The sequence below is a fragment of the Anopheles maculipalpis genome, chromosome 2RL (assembly GCF_943734695.1).
Source record: "Anopheles maculipalpis chromosome 2RL, idAnoMacuDA_375_x, whole genome shotgun sequence".
Classification (NCBI taxonomy): domain Eukaryota; kingdom Metazoa; phylum Arthropoda; class Insecta; order Diptera; family Culicidae; genus Anopheles; species Anopheles maculipalpis.
Genome location: NC_064871.1, coordinates 82,713,839 through 82,738,773, shown reverse-complemented (window position 1 = coordinate 82,738,773; position 24,935 = coordinate 82,713,839). Strand labels below are relative to the sequence as shown.

The 24,935-nt window shown below is 44.9% G+C and overlaps 1 protein-coding gene across 1 annotated transcript; it reads left to right on the top strand.

The window, feature by feature from the left end:
- The first annotated feature begins 2,164 nt into the window (after window positions 1-2,164).
- Window positions 2,165-24,075, top strand: LOC126567834 (unconventional myosin IC). The gene is made up of 9 exons (XM_050224148.1): window positions 2,165-2,224; window positions 19,918-20,077; window positions 20,524-20,639; window positions 20,759-21,221; window positions 21,293-21,499; window positions 21,638-23,374; window positions 23,446-23,756; window positions 23,830-23,929; window positions 24,022-24,075. The coding sequence occupies exons 2-9, from the start codon at window positions 19,952-19,954 to the stop codon at window positions 24,034-24,036; spliced, it is 3,075 nt and encodes a 1,024-aa protein (XP_050080105.1). The 5' UTR covers window positions 2,165-2,224; window positions 19,918-19,951; the 3' UTR covers window positions 24,037-24,075.
- Window positions 24,076-24,935: the final 860 nt, after the last annotated feature.

Sequence of the window (24,935 nt, the reverse complement as noted above, 5' to 3'; positions counted from 1 at the left end):
TACTAGCTATGTAAGAGTAAATTTAAATTTTTCGTTGGAAAATGTCAAATTCAAAATTTTTAAATCGTGTAAAGGTTTACAATTTAAATAAAGATGATGATGATGATGTGCCCCACCTCATACCCCTTCACAGGATTGAGATAGACGAATCATCCCAAGATAATATGTATAACAAACGTTACATTATATTGATATCTCAAAAAAAAATAATTAAATTAGCTAAAACGATAAAAAATAAAAGAATATGGTTTGTTAAAAATGTGTATTTCTAACAACCGAATTAAAAATAAATTGTTAAAATAATAATAAACCGCAACTATGGAAAAAAATGGCCCACTCTCGCGCTCCCGAAAAACAGTTCAGCCCCACCGAATTTAGCCGGCACACGCAATCCAACACCGTCCAAACACCTTTTTCCGAACTCCAACCAAGGCGCGATCGTACTCTCCCGCTCAGTATTTTACAGTCAGCGGTGAACGAAACAGTATCCGTTCGCAAGGGCTTCCCCCGGAGCAAAAGTGTGCCTTCGAAGTGCGTTGTGATGAGGATGGGTTTTACTGTTGCCGATGATGTTTTTGTTGTTTGATTTATACCCTCCAAAGTGTCCTTGCATTCACATTTAATGCTGTGCTGTGAATTAAAGAAAAATATTACAAAAAATTAGTTAGAATTGAAGGTGTATTTCGTTTTAGTGATACATATGTTGCTTTTACTAGCCAGTTTTACTTTCTTCGGAGTGTGGTGCTGTATAGTTGTAAAAGAAAACAATGCTTGCCCATCAACGTGATGTGGTGCAAGGAAGAGGATTAACGGTTCGCGTTTTCGTGAAGCTATTTCCCGGGCCGATCGGACATTGGGTGCGTGTGATGCGGCTGGCCTGATAAGCTGAGCTTCAATATATGGCTATAAAGAAAATTGTGGAAAAACAAAACACAACCCGCCAGACCAGACAGGGGAGGTTTGTTCGTGTGATTGTTGCTTACTCGCTTGTGGATTAGTTTAAATTCGAAATTTGACCATTTGATTTGATTTTTTCGTTTTTATTTTCCAAGGTGCTGCCGTGTACGTTGTCATTCAAATGCAAAGCTTTAGTTACACCTTGCACATCTTTGCACATTCCTATCATGCAATGGAGCGCGAAACAATTAATTTCTTTAATACGATTTTCACAGACTATAATTAAAAGGAATTACCTGAAGATACCTGTCTCTTTCTCTACAAGTATCTTTATAAAAATTTCAAAAGAAATTTCGACTATGATCGATGTGCTATCAAAAGAACTCAAAGTTCTTGCAGCAAGCAATTTCTGTTTTTTTTTTTTTAATTTTTCTGGAGTTTTGATGGCTTAAAGTGTGGATGAGATTAGAACCCGACTCCCTTCCTATATACTACTAACGTCGCTACCACTAGGCTACCATGACGTCATCAAAGACTGTGTCTGAAGGCGTGTATTTGTACCTGTAGGGCAAAGTTCAAGCAAGGTGATCACCTCCATGTCAAACTATCCAGGCATAAACCCATATGCAACTTCAACGCAGGAAAAAATGACCAAATTCGACCGATCGTTTTAACTTCTGACCCTACCGATTCTTAGACTCATGGACATAATCCGTACACTAGTCACACATTTTTTTCTGGTCAATTTACGTGTTAATTACGCGTAGTTCTAGTTAACGCTTCGTACCTTGTCCATTCATCGTACCTTAAAAATCGATCACCAAACAAGAAAAACGGGAAATGAGCTTTACGGGGATTTGGTTTGGGCAAACGAACGATATGGCTTCGATATGGAGTGTGTGTGTGTGCGTGTATGAAGAGCCAACCGATGTGAAGCAAATGATAGTGAAGAAGGAAAACCTATTCGGGCTCTTTATGGTGCTTTTTTTTGCTTCATTTTCGACAGGAAGAGTCCGAGCGTACAATACGCGCACGGTGCTTTTGATTCGATTGGGAAGAGTGGCTAGTGTGTGGAAGGCGTGAAAATTTGTGGTGTAGTACGAGTGTTTGGCAGTGTGTGTGTATGGGTTTTGGTTCTTTTTCGGGTGGAAAACCTGTTCCAGAAACCATTGGATAGGAAGCTGTTCTATCCGGTGGCCAAGATTCAGGAAGTGCATTTTTTTTGTCTGGTGTGGCCAATTTCGTGTACCTCACACACTCATAGTTGCTTGGATGTGTAGCGGAAGCAAAGATCGTAGTGCTTATTGCCCATCGTCAAACAACAACGGTAAGTAGATTGCGTATTAAGATTTTAAAGGAATAGCGCCACAAAGTAAAATTCCTCCACTACACTTATTTATAGCAACTTTGCTATAATTTTGATTAGAACTTCCCAGGTTCCCCTAAAGAAAAGTACAAATCTCTGGTCAAATTCTCATCTATGATGCTCTCCATGATGCAACATTTCCCAACATGGTGTAAGGTTCGCACCAAAATCCCTTGTAATTCTTCGCCACCTGTAAAACTATCGTTCCCACATCTCAAACCGCTTACAGCAGGCATACCATCAAGAATTTCACACCAAATCTTAGCCCCGAACCGTTTCCTTTTTCTCTGCCAGTATCGAATGGAAAACCGTGTTTTTCATGCCCATGCTTCATCTTTGCGTACAATCGGTCATTTCCCTTGTTGGGCTTTCGGCCTTCGGGAATTTCGTTTCTGGCCTATGTTGCAATACCTAAAAAGCTGCTGCTGAAACTGTAGTTTCCAGCTCTACCCAGGTAAATGAATCCAAAATCGCAGATTCTTTACCAAGCATCAGGAAAGTCCGAATTGCGAGTCGAGAAAAAAAAATCTTGGATTCGGAACATAACCACACAAACACACAGATAGGAACACTAACACCATATCAGGCGAGGCAAGCATCACAAGGTTCAACCGACGAAGAATGCGCGAAGCGAACCGAAGCCACCCCAAGCCTCCCCGAAAAAAAGCTTGAATGAAGCAAGTAAATGGCAAAGAAACAAGAAAAAAAGCTCAGTGAATTTCCCTTTTTATTCCCGGTATCTTTGCGGTCATAAAACGCAAACCAAACTTTTCGTACATACACACACACACACAGATGTGTTACTTCATTTTTTTAGAGATGTGTAGTACCGTTTTTCCAGCTCACTCTTCGGGTGTTGTGGTCACTCTTGTTGGTGTTTTCCTTTCGATCGACGTGTGATAATGCTCACTGGGAATTGCTCGTGGAACTGCGCGGCGGCAACAAACGGGCATCGGGTCTCAGATGCATGAAGAAAGATGCTAAGAACACACATCGAAGTAATTGCTGGTCTATGGTCGATACGGCTGCTACCGGGGTTTTTTTTTTTGTATTGGGTCAGAACAAGGCGCCACAAGAAGTTGATGAGGAGAGATGCTATAAGACAAAAAAAGGCAAACCTAAGTGGGAAGCGTTGGCAGAGAGATATTTCTGCAATTTTTTATGCATTCCTAAACCTCAGATATCAAGCATTAGGCACCTCAAAAGATGGTGAAGAAAAGGAAAGAAATCTTTACAAAGTTGTGCCTTAAAAGCTTGCCAATTACCGTAGGCATTCCTATGCCCAAGTTATAATGCTCTCTCAAGCTTAGAACAAAGTCAAAAACTGTCTCGCACAAGAGTCTCGGACACTTGGCTCTTAACACTAATTGTAGTGAGCACTCCGCTCAAGTGTACCCAGTAAGAGATCGAATGATCAGCAAAACTTCAAAACATGCTTACCACCATCACATACACCCCTTGTGATTCGAACTCCTCGGATGCCTAGCAGTGCTATGGCCCTCGTGCGAAAACTGCAGATCCAAGCACACGCGCCACCTAGCTAGGTCTGGAACGGCAGTTTCGGGAAAGGTGAGAGAAGAAGCAGAAGTAAAAATATACGTCGAAGACATCCAGCGAAACCTGTTTTGCCAAGGAAGTTACATGAAGAGACGTAACAATATCCCAAGGAGAAGTGCCTACAGAAGTGCACCTATATAAACGTGTTTTCCCCTTCTCCTGCGCACCAAAGCTGCAAAGCCGACGGACAAATTTTGCGAACCTTTGCACGATGAAGGTAAGAAAAGGGTTCCGCTGTTACCTCTTAATGGTAAGGAAATTTGCAACTGTGTGTAGAGTGTAAGTAGAGCAGCGTGTAATTGTGCGTCGGTTGGTCAAAAGATGCACGAAGTGAAGCTGTGCCAGACCAACCAAACCAGCCGGGTGGTCAGCTAGGGCGCTCGGTACGATTCTTGCCTGTGGTCCGATGAGCACGTTTGGAGTTGATTGCGAAGGGTTCGCAGCAGATGATCATTACGTTCCACCAGCAAGACACAGTCCATCGTCTCTCCAACGCCAGATGGACTAACCTGATGCAGATGTCGTTTAATGGGAGTTGTACAGTTCGGAGTACTGCCGGGTTTCTCTGTCCCTACTGTTCAGAGCTAATTGTTTTGTGGCATGAAAGTAGAGAGGTTCGTTTACGTAATATCTTAGGTTTGTGGACTAGAAGATGAGTCTCATTTGATCGTCTTTCATTGTCATTAATCGTACAACCAATATAATTTACTCCAGCTAATTCAATTCTCCTCCATTAATGGTGGTTCTTAGTAGTATCTTAATGGTGATCTATTTTCTTCTCCAAAAAATTAAAGACGATCGAGCTTAATCAAATCCAAGCACCTGCAGTGTAAGCTCTCTTCTCCTTCATTTATCATCAACGCGATCTACGTGACTGCGGAGAAGATCGAACCTAACACGTGTGTTAGATTAAATTCCAAATTTAATTGAAGCTCTTTCTTACGCACGGGCTGGTGGAATTTGGAGCATTTGTAGACCAGCATACTGGACTGCTTCGTTTACCGCGATCAGAAGCAGTTAGATATGGCAACAAAGAGCGCAAATAGGAGCGTTTACATACCTATAGGTGTGACGATCAATCTGTTGCTTGCAGGTTTTTGCTCCCCATTCTTTAACGCGCCTTACGCAATCCATTTCGGAATAAATCACGGGAACAAAAAGGGTTGAGAGTGAACAGGAAAATAAATCGGTCGCTCTCGCACGATTAGGCCAACACAAATTGAAAGCATTTCGTGATCGTCCACTGTGTCCCAAATTTGTGCTGAAAAATGACCTAGCTTTTTATTCGTCTGTGGGTTTCGAGTAGCACAGCCAGCAAAAAGAGAAACAATCTGCCCTAAAAGCATAAATTCATCAAAAAGGGTTTCTTTTAAAGTCTCCGAGACAATATGATGGGTAACTCGTACCGCTGGAGGTTGTGAAGCTCGTGGTGTGAAGAGCAGGTTTTCCCCCCTGCTAGTAGTCATTTGAGTCTCGGGACAGGCCTTACTGAAGTGCTTTATAGTGTCGTTTATCTATGCTGACTACAGGTTTAAAACGATAAGAGATGAACGGGGAAAAATCAAAGTTAATCGAGTTTTTTTCCCCGCTTTGTGACGTCAGATCCATGCTGGCAGGATCGGAAAAGTAAATCTGACTAGAGGGCTATAAACATCGAAAGCACACGCGACTATGATTGCATCAAATGTTGTGCATTTCATCAAATTCGGTAGGCCCCGTGCTGTTTTAGAGCGAGTGAGTGCATGCTGAGCGAAAGATCACCTCGATTTTAAGGGGGGGTCCTATTTTCTTCTGCGAGCCAAGGCTTCGTAGGTTTTGGAAAGCAATAAATTGTCGAACGATCAAGAACGACGCCATTGGTTTGTGGGTCTTGTACTGTACTCTTTAAGCATCCACCAAAAAATAAAACCTCTTCTTGGTTGTGTTGATCTTCGATCTTATACCTTCAGGTGGGTGCTCAGTGCATACACTCTCTACAGTGAGTCCTTCGACGATTGCGAAGGTCTAACCAATCTTTCGCGGATGTGTATTTAACAGTGAAGCTGAATTGGAGTTTTTGACTACAGAATTTCATCATTTTCTCTTGCATGCAGGGCGATCATGAGTCATCCGCCACTCCCGATACTTCTTGTGCAGTGAACAGCTTTGCTTCTGAGTCAACCTTTGCCTCATCATTACCACAAGGCACCGTTTTATTACTTCACCAGAAAATTATCGCTCTCTCTGTCGCTCTGTGTTTCGCGGTTTGGCACTTTTGGCACGCTGCCCTTGCAAGATGAAACTTGCATTGGCAATTTTTTCTGGGGTTTGACGTGTTTTTGGTATGCTGTTTCATTTTTATACCGTCAACCCTTAAGATGAGTATGGGGCGCCAAATGGACGGGATGTAGTGCTTTTGAACTTTTTCTACAAACAGTATTTTGAGGGCATAGCACCTGGATGTATGCAATTAAATTGGATAGTTTGATTTTTAATTCCTCAAGAATTTTTTGAGACTTCGTTGACTCATCTGGACGATCCTGGATCTTATAAATTTTCCATCAAACAGTTGGTATTTAGCACAGTATTTTGAATAACTCCGGGCTAATGTGTTAATGCCTTAAAGTGTGTTTAACTAATCTGAAATCTGTACTGATTTCTTCAACGCACAAGCAAGGGTTCATTTCGGACACTCTCCAATCGGTTTATGGATTTTCTTGTTTTCATCCGCCGTTTGCACGCGTCTACACAGTCACGGACGATGACAACACTCCCGGACTCCCTCCCTACCCTATTCGTGGTCTTTTTTTTTATAGCCCCTATTACGGTCAGTCCGCACACTGTCTCTCGCGTCTCGACCTTGAATCTTCCTCCTTGAGCTCGGCGCTTGGAACCTAAGGCGGAAGCGCGATTTGCCAATCGTGACACCGAACACCATTTATTTCCTACCGCTGGCGCCCAAGAACCTTTAGCATAGTTTACGGTTTACGGCGACGTACTCGGACCGGTCAGCGAAAGAAAGATTAATTTCTTTACCCCCGTGGTCGCTTCGATGGAATTGCTACGCGTTGTTTTTTTTCCAGAGTTGAAGGATTTTAGCAACCGCTACAGGGGAGATTTTGCACAGAAAGGGGTGCGCCCGATAGGCCACAACTTTAGCTGCAAACTACACTGGAACGCTGGTCCTGGTCAATTTCGCACATTGCGTAACGGTTTTATAATGGAAAGGAGATGATTATTACTGAACGGTTTGTAACCTTCGGCATGGAAATCAGTAATTGCTGATCGAGCGAAGTTCGGTAATTGCGAAGCGAATTAGAGTTCCCCGTAACCTTTCAAGAGTCAGCGGGAGAGACTGCTTCTCCACGGTACCAAACCAAACTAAACTGTTTTCATTGCTCATTGCAAATATTGAAGATAGCAACGATGGCGCTACGCTTTTTTTTTTTGCATCAACAGCATGCTCAAACAGACACTCGAGTACGAGCCGGGTCCTCGAAAGTGTATTTCGCAAACTTTCTGTTTGCTAAATCTCAACGCGCTCGCTGTCCACTGCTCCAGTTATAATGCTCCTTTTCGGTCGACCACTTGTGCACTTGAAAACTAAAACATTGTCGAAATTGACATGTTGAATTTTTAAATCGCCGACGTGACCCGATCATCCGCTCCACAAGATCCGCGGTCACTTTCACCAAGCGATTTCATCAGCGGAGCACTTAAAATTCCGCGTCAACGTCAACTTTGAGATGACAGACGCCGTGTGTACACCGTTTCGCGCCAGGTTGCACACGCATCGTCGTCATGGTCGTCCGATCGGAGCGGAGCCCACCTCGAGAAAAAAAGGCTCACAAAGGAAAGCAAACCGACGTACGGAACAATGCGGCGAAAAGCGAAAAGTGCCGTCCAGCGCCGTTCCAGTTTGTGCAGAAAATTCGTTGTCCAAATAGATATGCAGCGTGCGTCGCATCGATGGGCTTTCACTTTGGGGGAGGACTTTCTCAACAACCGAAGACCTTAACATCAACCAAGGGTATAGAATACAGGATCCTTCTTCTTGGTTGCGAGTCAGACAAAGGCCAATTTCGGGAGGTTCTTTGGAGGACTAGTCATCGGTGCTCCACCGCTCGTTGTGAACGATTCTGCAGATGTTTTGTAAACAAACCGCGTACAACAACGATTCAGTGTGGTGATGCATTTATAACCTTACCCTATATTGATCGCCCAACGATCGCCAAGGAACGTGGAATAACTTACAGAGAAAGAGCAGCCTGTCTGCGCAGCATGACCTCATTCTTAGCCGAGAAGCGATACAGGCGGATTTTATATTTTTGCAATGACACGATTCGTTCCCGGACATGTCGATGCGTATCATGTCAAACCTGTCAAGTCGTCGATACATGTGGATAAGTAATAAGCGCAGCTAATTGCCCATCTATTTCTTCCGCAACTTCCATTAGCTTGCGTTGGATGGTAGAAGCTGATGCCTCGTTGAGTGTTTGATTGATTGATCGAAGATCTTCGGCTATTAGCAGCTACCCAAATACGTCCACGAATCGTTAACTAAAGCATGAAAACACACAAACGCTTGTTATGTAGCGTACTGATTGAGCAACAAGCAAAACAATAAACACTCACCACACCAACCCCAAGCACAACAATGATGCGATCGAGCAACTTTCATCAGGTCCACCAATATGATAAATTATACCACGAGGTGTAGGACACAGACAGTAGCAGTAGTGGACGAGCCCAGACAAGACAAACGCGCGTGTGCCCACCATCGAAGCGATCTATTCCTCTTCGGGGGGAACCTTCGGGAATGCAAGAGTACCACAATCTTATTTACATTCACAACTCGCGCCTGCTCAAAGCTGCTTAGTCCCTCCGAGTCTATTCCTCGCTGCGATCTGATCAGTTTTGTAGACTTCACCTCACCCCTTGTGCACTGCAAATAAATCATCGCACTGCATTCAAAACAATCGTTCCTGCATTATTGTTTGGACAACTGCAACGGATCCGTCCGTCTCGGTACGCATCGATGATCGGTTGACCCAAATACATTGTGTGTGTTGACGAGCTGGGTAAGATTGTAAAAGGGAAGAGATCGCTTGAATGTCCAAAACGTGGTGCAACAGCGCTCCCACATGTGGTCGGAGATCTTCGAAATGATTCATTTTGTTTTGTTTAAGTTTCGGACGACAAGCCATTCTTGTAGGCAAGGAATAATCTTAATGGATACAAACAACGTGAGTCACTAAACGGATGATGCCCGATACATCATACCCTTCGTTGGTTCATTAATCCTCAAAACCAGTTCGCTGCTGCTGTTGCTCATATGTTGTAAGGGTAGAGAGGCAATCAATCCACACCATCGGGTGACAAGTTTTTCGAAACATGACAGTTGATCTTACTTTGCTGATGTGCTCATGAGTCATCGGGTACGCCAGTTGATAGTATTAGTCCAAAATATTATCTAGCTATAACTGACAACTTCGGGGAGGTAGCGTCTTCCGATGGCGAGGCGACAAAAAGACGCCTCAGAAACGGAGACACGACGCTAGCAGGAACGGAGTTCAAATCCCATCCGCTACGATCGTTCTCTCGTAGCGAGGACTGACTATACTACTACGTGATATCCACAAGTCTAGAAAAGTCAAGAAAATGAACTAACAAACTTCGTCATTTCGTATCTCTAGAAGAAACTCTAGTAGGAAGAGAAATTCACCAAGCCCCTTAAGCCATCCGCTGTGGCAAGAAGGTTCAGTTTCATGACATTCATTATAGCACGGATGGAGGGAACTGATATATCTACTAGGTCATACGCTTGACACATTGTAGTTCACGCCGTCTGACAAAACCATTCCCGTTCGTGCATTACGTGTCACAGAAACTTCATAAAAACTAAGGCAAACAAAAATCAGATAAACATGAAAACATTGTCATTACTCCACGCGCGCTAGACATGGCGGAACGTGCCGATGTTACCTGTGGCTATACACAGAAAACAAAAGCACGACAAGATCAGCTTCTTCGTGCGCTGGAGGCTCATGCTCCATGCCGCACATCATAACTCATGCTCCACGACATTGCGATAGTTCAAAGTAATGCCTTGAACTGGGCACGAACTCAGACACTTCATAAAACTAGAGTACCCGAGGTTTTGTGTGTTTTTGCTACTGTACTGTACTCACAGAGTTCAACCAATCGTGCTCTACGAAGTATCTTCAGTAGCCAAACTTTCAGAACTAGCTTGGAAATTGGAAACAATTCGACATTTTGCTCGAGGCGGCACACTTATCGCTGAGACATACAAAAATTTCGGTGGCTCCACCTTTCGGGGTATCAGATTTCCAACTTACATCCATCTCCATTTTCGTGTAGTGCCCTGCCAGAGGGGCACCATTTAGTGTGCAGAGAACTTGAACTGCTTCCCTTCCTAACACACACACAGTCGTGTAGCGTGAAGCAAGACGACACCCTCCCGGTTTGTCCACTGGCTGGAAAGAAAGGTGATCCCAAAAACACAAATAATATACAAAAGCGGCCCGGAACAACGACAAGGACCCATTTAGCAGGGGCTCGTTCCGGAACGGGAGCTTGATTCGAAAAATCAAGAGCCTCAAGGCGGTACAGTTCCACCCATGCAAACACACATCCGACACACCGACTCGATCTGGGTGGACTATGATGTACGATCTGAGAAGTACGCTTATCTCTGCACGTGATCTTGGGTTCTGTTTCCCTTTGCGAAGATTGTAAGTCATCTCCCCGATTTACTTCCTGTATGTTTGCGATTTCTGTCAAACGTACCGCACTTACGTCGTTAACCTGTATAATTTACCGCCATTGCACACGAGATGGTCTCGGGAGGGACTGTTTAATCCATTATATGCAAATGCAAAACTACCTGGTATCTTTAGCGTGTGAGACAGCGGGGAGTAAGTTTTCCATTTTGCATGCCTATTTGAAGCTTATTATGGACCGATCGTGGGTGATCTTTGGAGTGGATTATGATCTAATCCAGCTAACCCGGGCAGTATCATATAAACACAGCTCATCTCAACCGGAGCGCTCATCGAGAGGCATAATGGGTAGAAAATTAAAGGGTGTAAAGACCACTACCAATCCCATGTAAGGTCGTGCAGCGCTTCACCCAAGCCATATTAGATGTGAAATTTATATTGCAACCCAGAATAATTGGTTGCATATTATTTCGCACAGTTTTGTATTGGACAGCTTACCTTCCCGTCTTACGTAGGCGCTTCTTGGAAGTCGCCAGCCATGGTTAATGTCCGTTGCAAAACTAAATTAGGCCACCAGACTTGCGAGACTTTGATCTAATGTCCTAATGTCCACGTTGGTGCTACGCCCAGAATTACGTCAGGCTGTAGATGCAAAGAAATGACGCGTAAGAGAGGGAGTACCTACCCCTGCCTGGGTTGGTACACAGCTCTACTTAAGTCACACAACTGTTTTAAGTTTGCCGTCTGCACGCGCTCAACGATGGTAGCAATATTGTTTCATCGGTAAGAGAAGAAAAACTCTTAAACAACCATCACTGATGCTCAGCGCGAAGAACTAAATTGCTTTTTTTTTTTTGGTTGGGCAAGCATATCCCGTCATGCTCTGTCCCTGCAGGCGTGCTTTGTTCCAGTAATCGTTTGGTTGGCTTAAGCAAAGGGTAAAAATAATCGTTTGCTGGTGGCGTTGGTTTTCTGCTAACTAATGATGGGGTTTGTTTTTGTTAGGAGGGCAGCAAATCCTACCTAGCGTGACAAGTGTTCGTAATTAGATGGGTTTCAAGACGTTTAAGAATATAAGCAACCGGGCTAGAGATGTCGTTACAGTGCGTGCCGATATCAGACGCATAAAGTGATCAATAAAGAGAGATGATCATTCGCACGACATCACGCAAACGTAATCAACAGTGACAGCTGTGTGAAATGCGTCTAATGTGTATAGTTGTTTAAATACCTTTAAATTAACACCTGTCCACTTCGTTTAATCGACATTTTTCCTTGCCTTGTCTGACGGTGTTTCGCTTGGATGCAAACCGTACCCTACCTCAAGCATCTACGCCTTTGGGCAATAAAGTTTGCATTTATCATTCAAGTGGCATGCCGAAGGAAGAGAGTCTGCCAAGCTACAAACCCATCTCAATTTCATCCCGATATTGCTTTTGGTTTTTGTGTTTGTCGGGAACCTCGCACGATGAGCAGAGTCTAATGAAGAGCCAGAATTCTGTAGGACACTTGAGCCGCAATGGCGTGTCCGTTCGGATGGGGTCGTTCTTGAAACGTGCGCTGATTTATCGTATCCCCCCTTGCAATTAGTCGGTTCCGGAGCAGCCGTGAAGCAGCGTATACTTAACCCCGCACTTAACGATCGCGATCGTGCAATGACCGGCGTCCGCACGATTCGAAGGTCCCCCGACTGGCAGTGTCTTGTGAGAGATCTCTTTCTGCAGTTTCTATTTTTGACAGGCTGGAGATGTCCAGCACACTAGCGAATACATTTATTGCTGTTCGAGATCCGTAACCTTCACCACCACGAACGTTCGATCGGAGTTGAAGGCAAACGATGGTGACAGAACGGTTTGATCCCGTAAAATAATATTGCTACAACGCTTGAGTTGGGAGTATGGCGGACGATCCCTCTCCTTGGAAAGTTCCCCATCTTCCCAGACGTTGCATTCTTCCTTCACCGACCGTGCCATTCCTCGGTTGGGAAATAATTTTAGAGCTGTCCGCAAATGGACCGACATAAAACCAACAGCAGCAATACACATCGTGGACGCGCGGACTGGTGGAGAGGGTTTACGCAAAGTAACAACTTCTAGCCAAAACGCCTCCAACGCACGCGTGTGTCGTTCCCAACATTCGTCACACACACACACGGGAGTAGTTAGATGGGCGCGTGCAGTTGTTGGAAGAAGTATTTTTAGAAAGCGCATCTCCTCAAACCCGGACTGATATTGTTTGCTGGGTTTACTTTTGTAGCGTTGTGTGGGATGCGGGCCAAGCAGTAGCTCATGCCTCCAGAGTACTTGCGCTCGCTGGTGGAACCGGAAATTGGACGACTCATAACTCAAGTCGTCTATCAACACCTCCATACACGAAACCGTACGGTGACAGTTGATGAGAGGCCTTCAAGCGCAAGCAGTCAAACTTTGGATAATTCGGGCAGGAAATCTTCTCTAGGGAACTAACGAACAAATCAGAATTACAACATAATACCTGCAGCCCGTTCTCTCGCTCGTCAACGGCAGTCATTAGGAGCATCTGTTGCTCGTTTACATTAAGGTTAAATACCGGACCGCACTGATTCACCTTCTCGAAACACTCGAGAGACTGTGCTGGGCCTCTTCCTGGTCAGTTTCGGTGACTTTCATTTTATAGGTTAATGGTTTAGATATTTCGGCAGCTCATTAAAAAACCCTTCTGGGACCGTTTTGAGTCTGAGGAAGACCGACAGTATACTAGGGCGATAGCATTGTTTTCTTTTAACAACAGTATGAACGGTAAGGCGGAATTAAGTAGACGATTGTGTCAACGTTTTCATTAATTAAAACATCAATTTTACACCCGGGCTGTTCACAAGAAAGCAAAAAACCAGGCTAAGTGTGTGTTTGTTTGGTAATTATTGTGCACAGACTATTTTTTTTGGCTTGTGTGTAAGATTGAGTACATTTTTCCTCCATTTTTTTTGCTGTGAGTGAACTCAACGTTTGGCCTTTTTGGCCTCCGATGAACACCGGCCTGTCGGCCTGTCATGCCGGTGTTTACAAAAATATCGACACGTCCCATTTTCTCACTTCCTGTAGCGCGTGTTTCGTGCGTGGAAGTTGATCGGTTGATCGACGTTTCGTTATTGATAAAAATAAAATATTTTCTTTAGGGCGATCCGTGTCATCGAGACACCGGCGGGGCCATAAAATGTCTGCTTTAAAAAAAAAAACCTTCTGCAGAGCATATTTTACAGAGGGAAACGTTTATGATCATCGCTGCTAAATGTAAGCAAATAATGGGTGATCAATTTTTGTGCTGGTTTATTATGATTTATTTAAAACTTCCACGTTGCTGTCAATGTGTAAACATTTCCTTTTTCTTCTCTAAAAAAATTATAAAATTCAAATAAATCAATCGTAAAAACGATCGCCGATCTTCCATCCAAAAAGTCTACCGTCCGGTCTAATTTCCCGGGCAGCTTGATTTCTGCTCAGCCTCTTCCAGCAGGCTGCAAAATACCATAAACGTTGTATACTATCAAAAGAAAATCAAAATAAACAAATTTCGCGCCAATGTGTTGGCACATCCCGACTGGCAGTCACTCACTTTTGTTGCTCATTTAGGTGGGCACTCGCGCGAATACCATGTGGACACGATCGTAACCGTAACGCGTTCGACTTTGGAGCAAAAGTACGGGATGATTTTTTTTTTTATATTTGCTTTCTTCTACCGGACGATCGATGCAGACGACGGTATGGAACTTTTTTGTTGTTGTTGTTGTTTATTTCCTTTTTCCGTTTTCCGTTGCCTACCCATCATGCTGTTGTGTGTGGGAAATGCGTAGAGAAAAAACTTAATTTAGCCGCATATACTACGCGTGCAACGCGCGGCATAGGAGTTTTATTTCCGCGCACCGTTTAATTACGGTTCATTCTTTTGCCGGGCTTTTATTTTTCGTTTTAACACCATTTTGGTTGGTTGGTTGGTTGGGTACACTTGAATTTTCGTTCGTGTAAAGATAGGGAAAACAAGAAACACGAAATTGATGGCATATTTGGCATTTTCTAGCCGGTTGGGCGGCTGGTGTAAATTAAAATGAAACGGCAGCCACCTAAACAACGGGAGCAGCTGGTGATCGATAAAATGTTTGCATTACTTCCCCCGACATATTGGTAGAACCTCAAGCTTGTAGAGGAGTAGGACGAGGACACGACAAGAGAAGGAATGTGTTTATGACAATTTCCTAAGGTACACGAGTCATAACACAACAACATACCATACGTTATAGTTCCATGTGGTGTGTGTATATGGTGAACGCGTTTATGGTTCACCAGGTGTAATGGCATCCAGGCTCTAATAAGATAACTACCCTGCAGGGGGGCTTTTGCGGAGGGCGTGGGTGCTCAAAGGGGTGCTCCACACTGATACCAAAAAAAAAACCCCAGATAGCTACGTTTTATGACGCCGAATGTCACAAACATTTCTCTTCTGGTACTTGCACCCCGAACAATATGGCGGAAGTTTTGCTCGCCTTAAATACGAGTTTCCCAATAAGATGAAGCACCCTTGGAGTGCTCTAGCGAAATTGCAATCGATCGTTGCGTGCAAATAGCATCTTCAAGTAAATGACGCTGGCTGACGTGGTTGAAGCTCCTTACTCAAGAGCCTCGCACTCGAGAAAGAACGTGTGAAATCTGTAAGTCCTCCAACCACCACCAAGCGGTGTGTGGACATTCGATACACCGCGCGCGCCACAGTTACGGCGATAACCAAAGTGCCTGGTTGTTACACCCGATAAAGTGCGCACAACTGATAAGATTGTCCCGGCGGCCCCATGCCAGTGTCGAGGATGGGGAGGGAACCCTTTTCCGTGGACCAAGATAGTCGAATCAATCGATAACTGACTGCAGCAATCGTCGGTTCGGCTTGTCATACTGTACGGTGGGATTGATTTTTGTCTTCGGTTAGTGTAAATAGTGCTGTGGTGTTCGTATCGAGAATTTCTTAGGAATATCTCGCCAAGAATCCCTCACTCTCAAAGGTTCTCCTCCACTTCCGTGAGCGTCAAGGTGAGTTTAAGCGATAGTGAGTTCCGCTAAGTGAAAATAGTGATTCCCAGTGTACCACCCAACTTGGAATGCAAATAGTATCACCAAGATAAAATACCACGGCCAGATAGTTGTTTGAGCAACCAACACGCGTGTCGTAATCTGATGCCAGAGCAGGAAATGTGTTTGCAGTTTTCGTTTAATACGATATCAAATGGAGAAGAAACGATTTAAAACGAAACACTCCAAACAGATGACGCATCATATTTGTCGTCGTTTGAAGGACGCAGACATTCCGCTGTAGTCCCTGTTGCCTTCTAAAGGACTTACGTTGATATATTGCAAAAAAAAATTGATGACTAACAGTGTATCGATTCGTGTGGATATGGGTTTTGTGGATGCAATAAAGAAGCTAACCGGTTCGTACGTACAAGTGAGTGAGTGGTTTTACGCTGATATGCAAATTCGCAACCGTGTTTGGTCATCCCATTGAGCCTTTCCACCACGATGAGTCACTTTATTTAAAGCGTGAATTTGTGTATGCGTGTGGGCGAGAGTACAGTGTAAATATAATAACCGCTTTGCAAAACTTGCCATCTATCTTTACGCTGACATAACTGACATCATAAATTCCGTGGACACACCTTGAGTTCCCCCATTTGGGTTAGAGTTCTCCGCAATCGTACTAAGAACTTTGAGACAGGTTGAAGCTTGTTAGGATCTCATGAGTGTGCCTTTAATACCTAGCGATTAGTCTTAACACCTGCCGATGGAGAACCGGATGATGCATTTGGGCGGTTCTCTTTATTCGCCGCAAATTCATTATCATATCAGTTTTCATGCGTCACAAATGCAAACACACCGATATGGGCCGATGGCCGAAAGGTACTTTAAGAGATTTCGGTTTTCTTGTCTTTACGATATGCCTAATGAATCCAGCAAAAAAACGATGAAGGTTCAAAATCGCAACACACAAAACCACGAACAATGCTCGAGTGCAGTATCGCAAACCTTTATCGTCCCCATTTTCTCGCGCTGATAATTATCAATCGTTTCGACGATGGTGTTGCAGAGTGCACATTCGCGGCTGTTGTAGCGAATACTTCTACTGGGCGGCAAAACTCTTGAGAGCTATCCAAAGCGTTCCTATCATGTTCGTTTTCTAATCCTGGTGATTGATTTTAGCACCCATTTCTGTAACGCGCCCGGTTGCACAAGGCTCAGTGATGATGATAGCAGCACCCTCACATTCGACAGACTAGCAGCGCCGTGTATCGCGCGCAATATTCAGTTGTTAATGCGTGTATAACAGGCGACAGAGGTATTATGAGACACGCTCTCTCTCTGTGGGGAGCAGTTTTAGGTTGTCTTATCTGTTTTCTTTTCGTAGAGTATAGATTAACGATGTTAAACAACCTGATATGGCCGTGTAAACCTGGCCAATTGAAATATGGAGTAGCGAAAACAATTCGAAAATAAAGCTCCATCATGGTGACAACCTTCAAAATGAGGTTGTTGCTCGTTTTAGCAAAAAATCGCCCAGTTTTTTAGAGCACAGCCTGTATGCAATTATGCAAACATGCTGGAAACTTGTCGTAAAATCATAAAAACTTATTTAAGTTCCTTATCGTTTACGAACCGGAAAGCTTTGTTATTTAGCTTTATTTGAAGCAACAGCACTGTAAACTGCAACGGTTGAAGAAACGAACGCAATTTGAACCCTTTCAAGGATATTTACGTACTGGTGAATGACTTAGTTCAAAAGTGGATTGCCTCCACGACTCTACCATAAAATTGTCTTGTTTATTGTAGATCGTGGTGTCCGTACCGTCTTTGCGACACACGTACAGAACCACAATTCTTCCAACACACGTCCAATCATACTTTTCCCCGTCCCAGAGTAACCTCATCGTAAAACAATTATTTATGATCGCAAATTTAGTATCGAGAGCTCCAATCACGGAACTGTAGATGAGTACCGTCGCAATCGATTTTGTTTGGGGACGGTTCAACTACGGACAGACATAAGTGGTATCGGACGAATGAGGACTTCTTTAATTGGGGGTGCAAAAAAAAAAAACAGTCAGACGTTAACGTGACCAATCGTATCACGTTGCATCTTATCGGGACGTCTATTTGTGTGATAAGAATTCATGTCTCGTACGGGAAGGCAGTGATCTCCCGGATAATGATCTCTGATCAGCAATCTTCCCTTTCGTTGATCTTCACAACTTCACCAGTTTCTTCCAAGGTCACTCTCACTCTTGACGAATGCAGCTATCCAGTTAACGACTTAACTTAAAGGTGCAATGTTGGGATGCGTTTCATTGCACGCGAAAGGGAAACCTTTTGGAGAAGCGCATCGCCAGTGATCGCCAGCATTTAGCGCCGGCATCGTAAAGGGAGGTGTCTGTGGAATCGCTTTAATGTTGTTGTTTTGCTGTATCCGCCAAGCTCTCGAGAGAGGGTGAGAAAAGATGCACTGGGATTGCTGCAACGGCGATTGCTCCGGAAAACTATTAGATGCGCCTCGTTTGTCGAACACACCTGACCGGAGGCTTCGTAGCCGATAAAATGCATTGCACGCATCGGATGGAACAGATCTCAGACACGCACGCAATGATGCACCTTGCCTGGTTGCTACAAAAGGAAGTGTATAATTATGGGAAACAAGGTGGTCTCTTATCACAGTGCTGGTTGGTATGAGTGTGATCAGATCAGATTTACGCCTCCGGCTCAGTATTGCATGTAAATGAGATCTCTCTGGATGTTAATCCAGATAAATGACTAAAGGTTAAAAACGAATATTTACTATCTATCATCTGTTTTCATCCCAAAAGCGCCGTAGTACCTTTACCAAGACTCATGGTATAACTCACCAATTAGCAGGCATACGTTAATTCTGACCCTTGTCTGATAATGAAATTCCAACATTTCTGTACGATTTCCGATCCGTAAACAAGCCTCAGCAAACCCTTCCGACTATCACACGAACACTACGTACAGGAAGATGGGGCGCACTTGGAAGCAAACAGCACTCCATTATGACAGCACTAAGCAACGAGGATGATGTACTTCTTTTTTAAGTCATCTTCTTTTACACACACACACACGCACGTACAGAGCGCCTTGTCTCGAATAGCTGACAATTCCGCCCAAACAAGCGCTGGCAGTCGGGGTCCTGCTGGATGCTGCGCTGATTGTTTGCTATAGAAACCGTAAGAAGTGTTGCTTATTGTGTTGCGATCGTTACTAGAGTGATGATACAGTCAACATAATCAGCGTATTAACAAGAGTGAATTAAGTGAACGTGCTAATCACGTGCTGTGATCGTCAACAAAACCACAGTGATCCAACGAGAAAAAAAGCATGGTGTAAGATCATCATTATGCCTAGTTAAAGTGTCTCAACTTGAGTTGTGTTTGGAGTATGAAAAATGAGCCTTTCTGATTTGCTATTAGTAATTACCGTTCAGAGTAACAATCGTTCCTGGGGTTTATTGCGCTTTTTTATGTCGGTTTTGGGTCCTGTGGGATCGACCTACGGAGCGAGAAAGCTATTGAGAGGGGGCTTTTTGTTGTCAAAATAGTGCGCAGGAAGATAGCGTGCAGCGTACTGGCACCATCTGGAATATGACCATCGGATGGTTTTGGTTAGATTTATTGCCCGTAAGGCGCATTTGTGGATTGGGTTAGCCACCCAATCCCCAAGTCATGCAATATGTGGAATAGTGTGCAATTAACCAACTACACCCGGAGAGTTGATTTATTGTACCATCGTCCATTAGAATTATAAAACTCATTTGTCTGGTAGAAAGAAAACCTGTAGGACTCACCTTTTTCCAACATGAACCACGGTATTAGTGGCTGTAACTCAATCTCATTAGTGCGACATTCTTCAGGCAGTTTGATACTTACTGCTAGCAAAAACATACTCAAAACGACCTGAATTGGATGGCATTTTGTCCCACCTACGTTATCGACAAGCACAAAAAAAATCATCAAACCATTTCAAGTGCCCATTGAACACCTTCCAACCCAAACCGATAAGAATAGCGCGTGATCAAATGACACTCTGCGTGCTACAACCATACCGATAACGGTGTCCCAACAGGTCCCTTATAATGCCGACAGCGGGTGACATAATCGATTCAAGATCGGCTACATTGTGGACCCGATACGGTTGTCTGATTACTCCGCTAGTCATCGTTTATTAGTGGCAATCGAGATCGATTGACTTAGTGTGTGGTGTTGTTCCTCCTTTACAGATTGTAGGATAAACCAAAGAAGTGTCTCTCATTGCTAACTTCCTTCTGCTTTTGACACTTATCCCTCCCTCCCAGAACACTAAACTGCGAACGGTGGAAAGGAACCGAGATGGAGCGCGGACTACACGATCGCGATCGGGTAGGCCTGCAGGATCAGGTGCTACTGGAGGACTATCAAAGTGAGGATGCGTTCATCGACAACCTGCGGAAACGGTTTCAGGAGAACCTTATCTATGTGAGTATTGCAATTGGAACCTACCGGACTAAATTCCCCGGCATCAAAGATAATCCCGCAGATACACGCTCGACGCCATCATAAATCATGCTACCTCGTCAACGGGCGATTCGTATTGAGTGGTATCGATTACCTTCCGAAGAGACTTCGCATACCCTCATGCGAATGCGAACTGGACAACGGTAAGAGGGACAAACCCTCGATCGAAATACGATACTTTAATCCTTTAGCTGCTACTGTGTGCTAACGAAGGCTTGACAGATTTGATGGAAGTTAGTAACGAACGACGACCTCAGTTTAACTTTGGTCCAATCCGAATGCGATCGAATTACCGCGTTACAATGTAGAAGGGTTTGCCAAATGGCGTACCAACGTCAAGCACTGCTCTGCTTTTTTTTATTTTTTTGTAATTTTTTTTTGCTTTTAATTATATTTTCCCCTTGTAGACCTATATTGGCCATGTCCTGATATCGGTAAACCCGTACAAGGAGCTATCGATCTACACCGAGAGTGACGTCAAAGAGTACCGGAAGCGACACTTTTTCGAGGCCCCGCCACATGTGTAAGTGTCAACGAACCTACCCGAAAAATAGCTTCCTTTTCATCGCTAGACTGCACGGCGTCACGGCGAAGGTTGTGCGTTGCAAAAATAAACTCACCAACGATCTTCTCCGTCGACAGGTTTGCGCTGAGCGACAACGCGTACCGCTCGCTGACGGAAGAGAACCGAGGCCAGTGTATTTTAATCTCGGGCGAAAGTGGCTCAGGAAAGACGGAAGCATCGAAAAAGGTGCTACAGTTCATAGCGGCCGCCACCGGGCACACGCACAATGTCGAGGGTGTCAAGGATAAGCTGCTGCAGAGCAATCCCGTGCTGGAAGCGTTCGGCAATGCGAAAACGAACCGTAACGATAACTCGTCCCGGTTTGGCAAGTACATGGATGTGCAGTTCGATTTTGCCGGTGTACCCGAGGGTGGTAACATCTTGAACTATCTGTTGGAGAAATCGCGCGTAATACATCAGAGTGGGGGTGAAAGGAATTTTCACATCTTCTATCAACTGCTGGCCGGAGCGGACGATAATCTGTTGCGAGAGTTGCATCTGAAGCGAAATCTGGATACGTTCTACTATCTAAGCGATGGGGTAAGATGGCGTGGACGGGCGAGTACAGCTAGAAAGGTCACTAATTTGTCTTCCTGTATCTTTCCCCAAAGGCTAATGGTAATGTGCCGAATATACGCGATGCGGACAACTTCCGCATCGTACAGAAAGCGATGACAGTGATCGAGATTGTGGATCAGGAACAGCGACAGATTCTTGACATTGTGGCGGCCATACTGCATATGGGGAACGTTGGTTTCACGGAGGAGGAAGGCAAGGCCAAGATCCTCAAGCCAGAATCAGTGACGGCGATTGCAAAGGTGGGATAAATGACGATTTCTACGGTTTCTTAAAATACCATTTATGACTTCCATAACTCAATGTACCTATAACTTGATAGTTTGTCCTGCGTGCGACTAAGCTGAGACTTATTAATGGTGGTTCTTCCGTTCTTTCAGCTGCTGGGATGCAACGAGGAGCAGCTAACGAACGCATTCACGCACCGTACGATCGAGGCTCGTGGAGAAATAGTGACGAGTCCGCTGAACCGAGATCTCGCAATTTATGCCCGTGACGCACTCGCAAAGGCGGTGTACGATCGTCTCTTCACCTGGCTGGTGTCACGCATCAACACCTCACTGCATGCGGCCGATCTGCCCAAGAAGAATAGTGTGATGGGCATACTGGACATCTACGGGTTCGAGATATTCAAGAAGAACAGCTTCGAGCAGTTCTGCATCAACTTCTGCAACGAGAAGCTCCAGCAGCTGTTCATTGAGCTTACGCTGAAGCAAGAGCAGGAGGAATACTTGCGCGAAGGCATCGAGTGGGTGCCGGTAGAGTACTTCGACAACAAGGTCATTTGCAACCTGATCGAAGAGAAGCACAAGGGTATTATTGCACTAATGGACGAGGAGTGTCTGCGGCCGGGCGATCCAACCGATCTGAGCTTCCTCACGAAGATGAACGACAACTTAGGATCGCATCCGCACTACATCTGTCACAGCCGGGCATCGACGACCGTGCAGAAAACGATGGGTCGCGACGAGTTCCGGCTGGTGCATTATGCCGGTGACGTGACCTACAGTGTGCACGGTTTTCTGGACAAGAACAATGATTTGCTGTTCCGCGATTTGAAGGAAGCGATGGCCGAGTGCAGCAACGGAATTATTAAGAGCTGTTTCCCCGCGTCGGACATTGGAAGCAAGCGGCGCCCGGAGACGGCCGTGACGCAGTTTAAAAATTCGCTCAACAATTTGATGGACATTCTGATGTGCAAGGAACCCTCGTACATACGGTGCATTAAGCCGAACGATCTGCAAACGCACGGACAGTTCGATGTGGAGCTGGTGCGGCATCAGGTCAAATATCTTGGTTTGATGGAGAATCTGCGTGTGAGGCGAGCTGGGTTTGCTTATCGCCGTACGTACGAACTGTTCCTACAGCGGTACAAGTGCCTTAGCCGGGAAACGTGGCCACATTACCATGGACAAGCGAAGGATGGTGTGCAGATACTGGCGAATGAGCTGGGATACGAGAAGGATGACTATCGGATGGGCAAGACGAAGATTTTCATTCGCTTCCCGAAAACGCTCTTCGACACGGAGGATGCGTTCCAGGCAAAGAAACACTACCTAGCGTCGATCATACAGGCCCGCTGGAAGGGTCGCCGGCAGCGGCGTGCGTATCTTGCCATTCGCGCCAAGATCATCGTGGGCCAGACGTACATTCGGCGCTATCTAGCTATTCAGGAGCTGAAAAGACGTCGAGATGCGGCCTCTAAGATACGCTTCTTCATCAAGGGCTTCATCACGCGGCACGATGAACCGAACGAGTGTAATCGATCGTTCATCCAACTCACCAAGCGCCACTGGTTGACGAAGCTAGCGAAAAGCCTGCCGACATCGTTCATGAGCCATACCTGGATAGCGGCACCGAAGCACTGCCAGGAGGCGTCGACGCTGTTGCGCAAGATGCACAAACTACATCTGGCCCGCTGCTACCGGGTGGGGCTGAATGCGGAAAAGAAGCGTCAGCTCGATCTGAAGGTCCTCTCGGAATCGGTGTTCAAGAACCACAAGCGCAACTACCCGGAAAGCGTTGGACCGTGGTTTGTGGATGATCGCATCGCGAAACAGCACGCTACACAAATCTCCAACTTTACCGTCACGCAAATGAATGGCGAAAAATTGCATGTAGGTTTTTCCTTACTGATATGAGCTTCCTGTTGCTGATCTTAAGCTAATCTTTTTTTCTTTCCTTCCAGTACTCCACCCCGGTCGTTAAGTACGATCGTCGAGGCTACAAACCTCGCGAACGTTTCTTCCTCCTATCGAACAAGGCAGTGTATCTGCTCGATGGGAAAACGTACAAGCAGAAGCACCGGCTACCGCTGGACAAGATCGATTTCTGCATCACGAACGAGCGGGATGGTATTATGCTGATCCGGATTCCGCTCGAGCTGAAGAAGGACAAGGGCGATCTTATACTGGACATTCCGGACATCATCGAGTGTTGCATCTGGATACTGGACGTTACCAAGAACCGTAGCATCGTCAACATCGTCGATACGGGATCGTACGTTATATAGTAGCGCGGTAGTCTTCGGTTGTTTTTTTCTTTCATAACCGTCTCCCTGTTCGTTTTTCAGACTGTCCCACAACCTAGTCAGAGGCAAGACTGGCGTCATCGAAATACAGACGGGTCCGCAGCCCAGCATCACACGGGCAAAGAGTGGTAATTTGTTGGTTGTGAGTATTGTTCCTTCTTAACAGAGTGTATTGTGTTGAGTTCGATTACGAAATGATTCTAAAATCGAAATGTTTCAACCCCTTTTTTGTAGATTGCTGGCCAATAATCAGATGCGTGCATGATTCCTGGGAGCAACGGGACACAGCTTAAGAGAGAGAGAGAAAAAACGTTAAATTTATTTCGATACAGAAGCAAATCGTATAACTCGCCTAATCGCGGAACATACACGATGAATGGGAACAACTACGCTCACAAATTCGTCAGATACTGTAACTGGCGAACTCATTTATACGGGACGCCGAACGCAACACCCTGTCCCGGACCCGTTTTATGTGATTATTTTGCAGTTTTCACCCCCAAAAAGTAGAACGCCCTGCCTTTTTTTCTGTGCAAAAAAAAAAAACAAAATTAGGGATGGAATCGAAAGGATAAGATTATTGAGCAAAAATAACGCGTTAAAAAAAGGGGTCGTTTATCAGTGCAGAGCAGGCACTACATACGCACCCTCCGGCGAAGAGGTGTGCAAACTGAATTTTTCGCAAGGGTTCACATTTTTTAAAATGTAAGAAAAATTGGCCCAAAAAATCCATGCACGGTCGTTGCCCTTGCGAGTAAACGTACGGTTGGGGGAGAGAAAGCATGTGTGACACATTTCGTAAACGGTACGTCCGTGCAGAGAAAACCCGTGCGCGCACAGCATGCATACATTCAGGCGCTGCTACTGTTCATGTAAAATAGAAAACGTGCCATTAGCATTTAGGTTGCAGGAAGCAGTTTTGTGATGTTTGCAATGGGGCGCAAAACATTGTAATGTTGGAACATTTTTACACACAAACACACGCAGCAAAGCGCAACACTGTGTCGGGCCACAAGTGATTCTTATCTTAATAGATTAAGCAAGTTAAAGTGTAGAGCAACAGTCGAGAGAACAGCAGCCGACAACACATAACCCTAGTAGCATTAAAATGGTTGTTAACCGATGATATAATCGATCGTGAAGCGTTT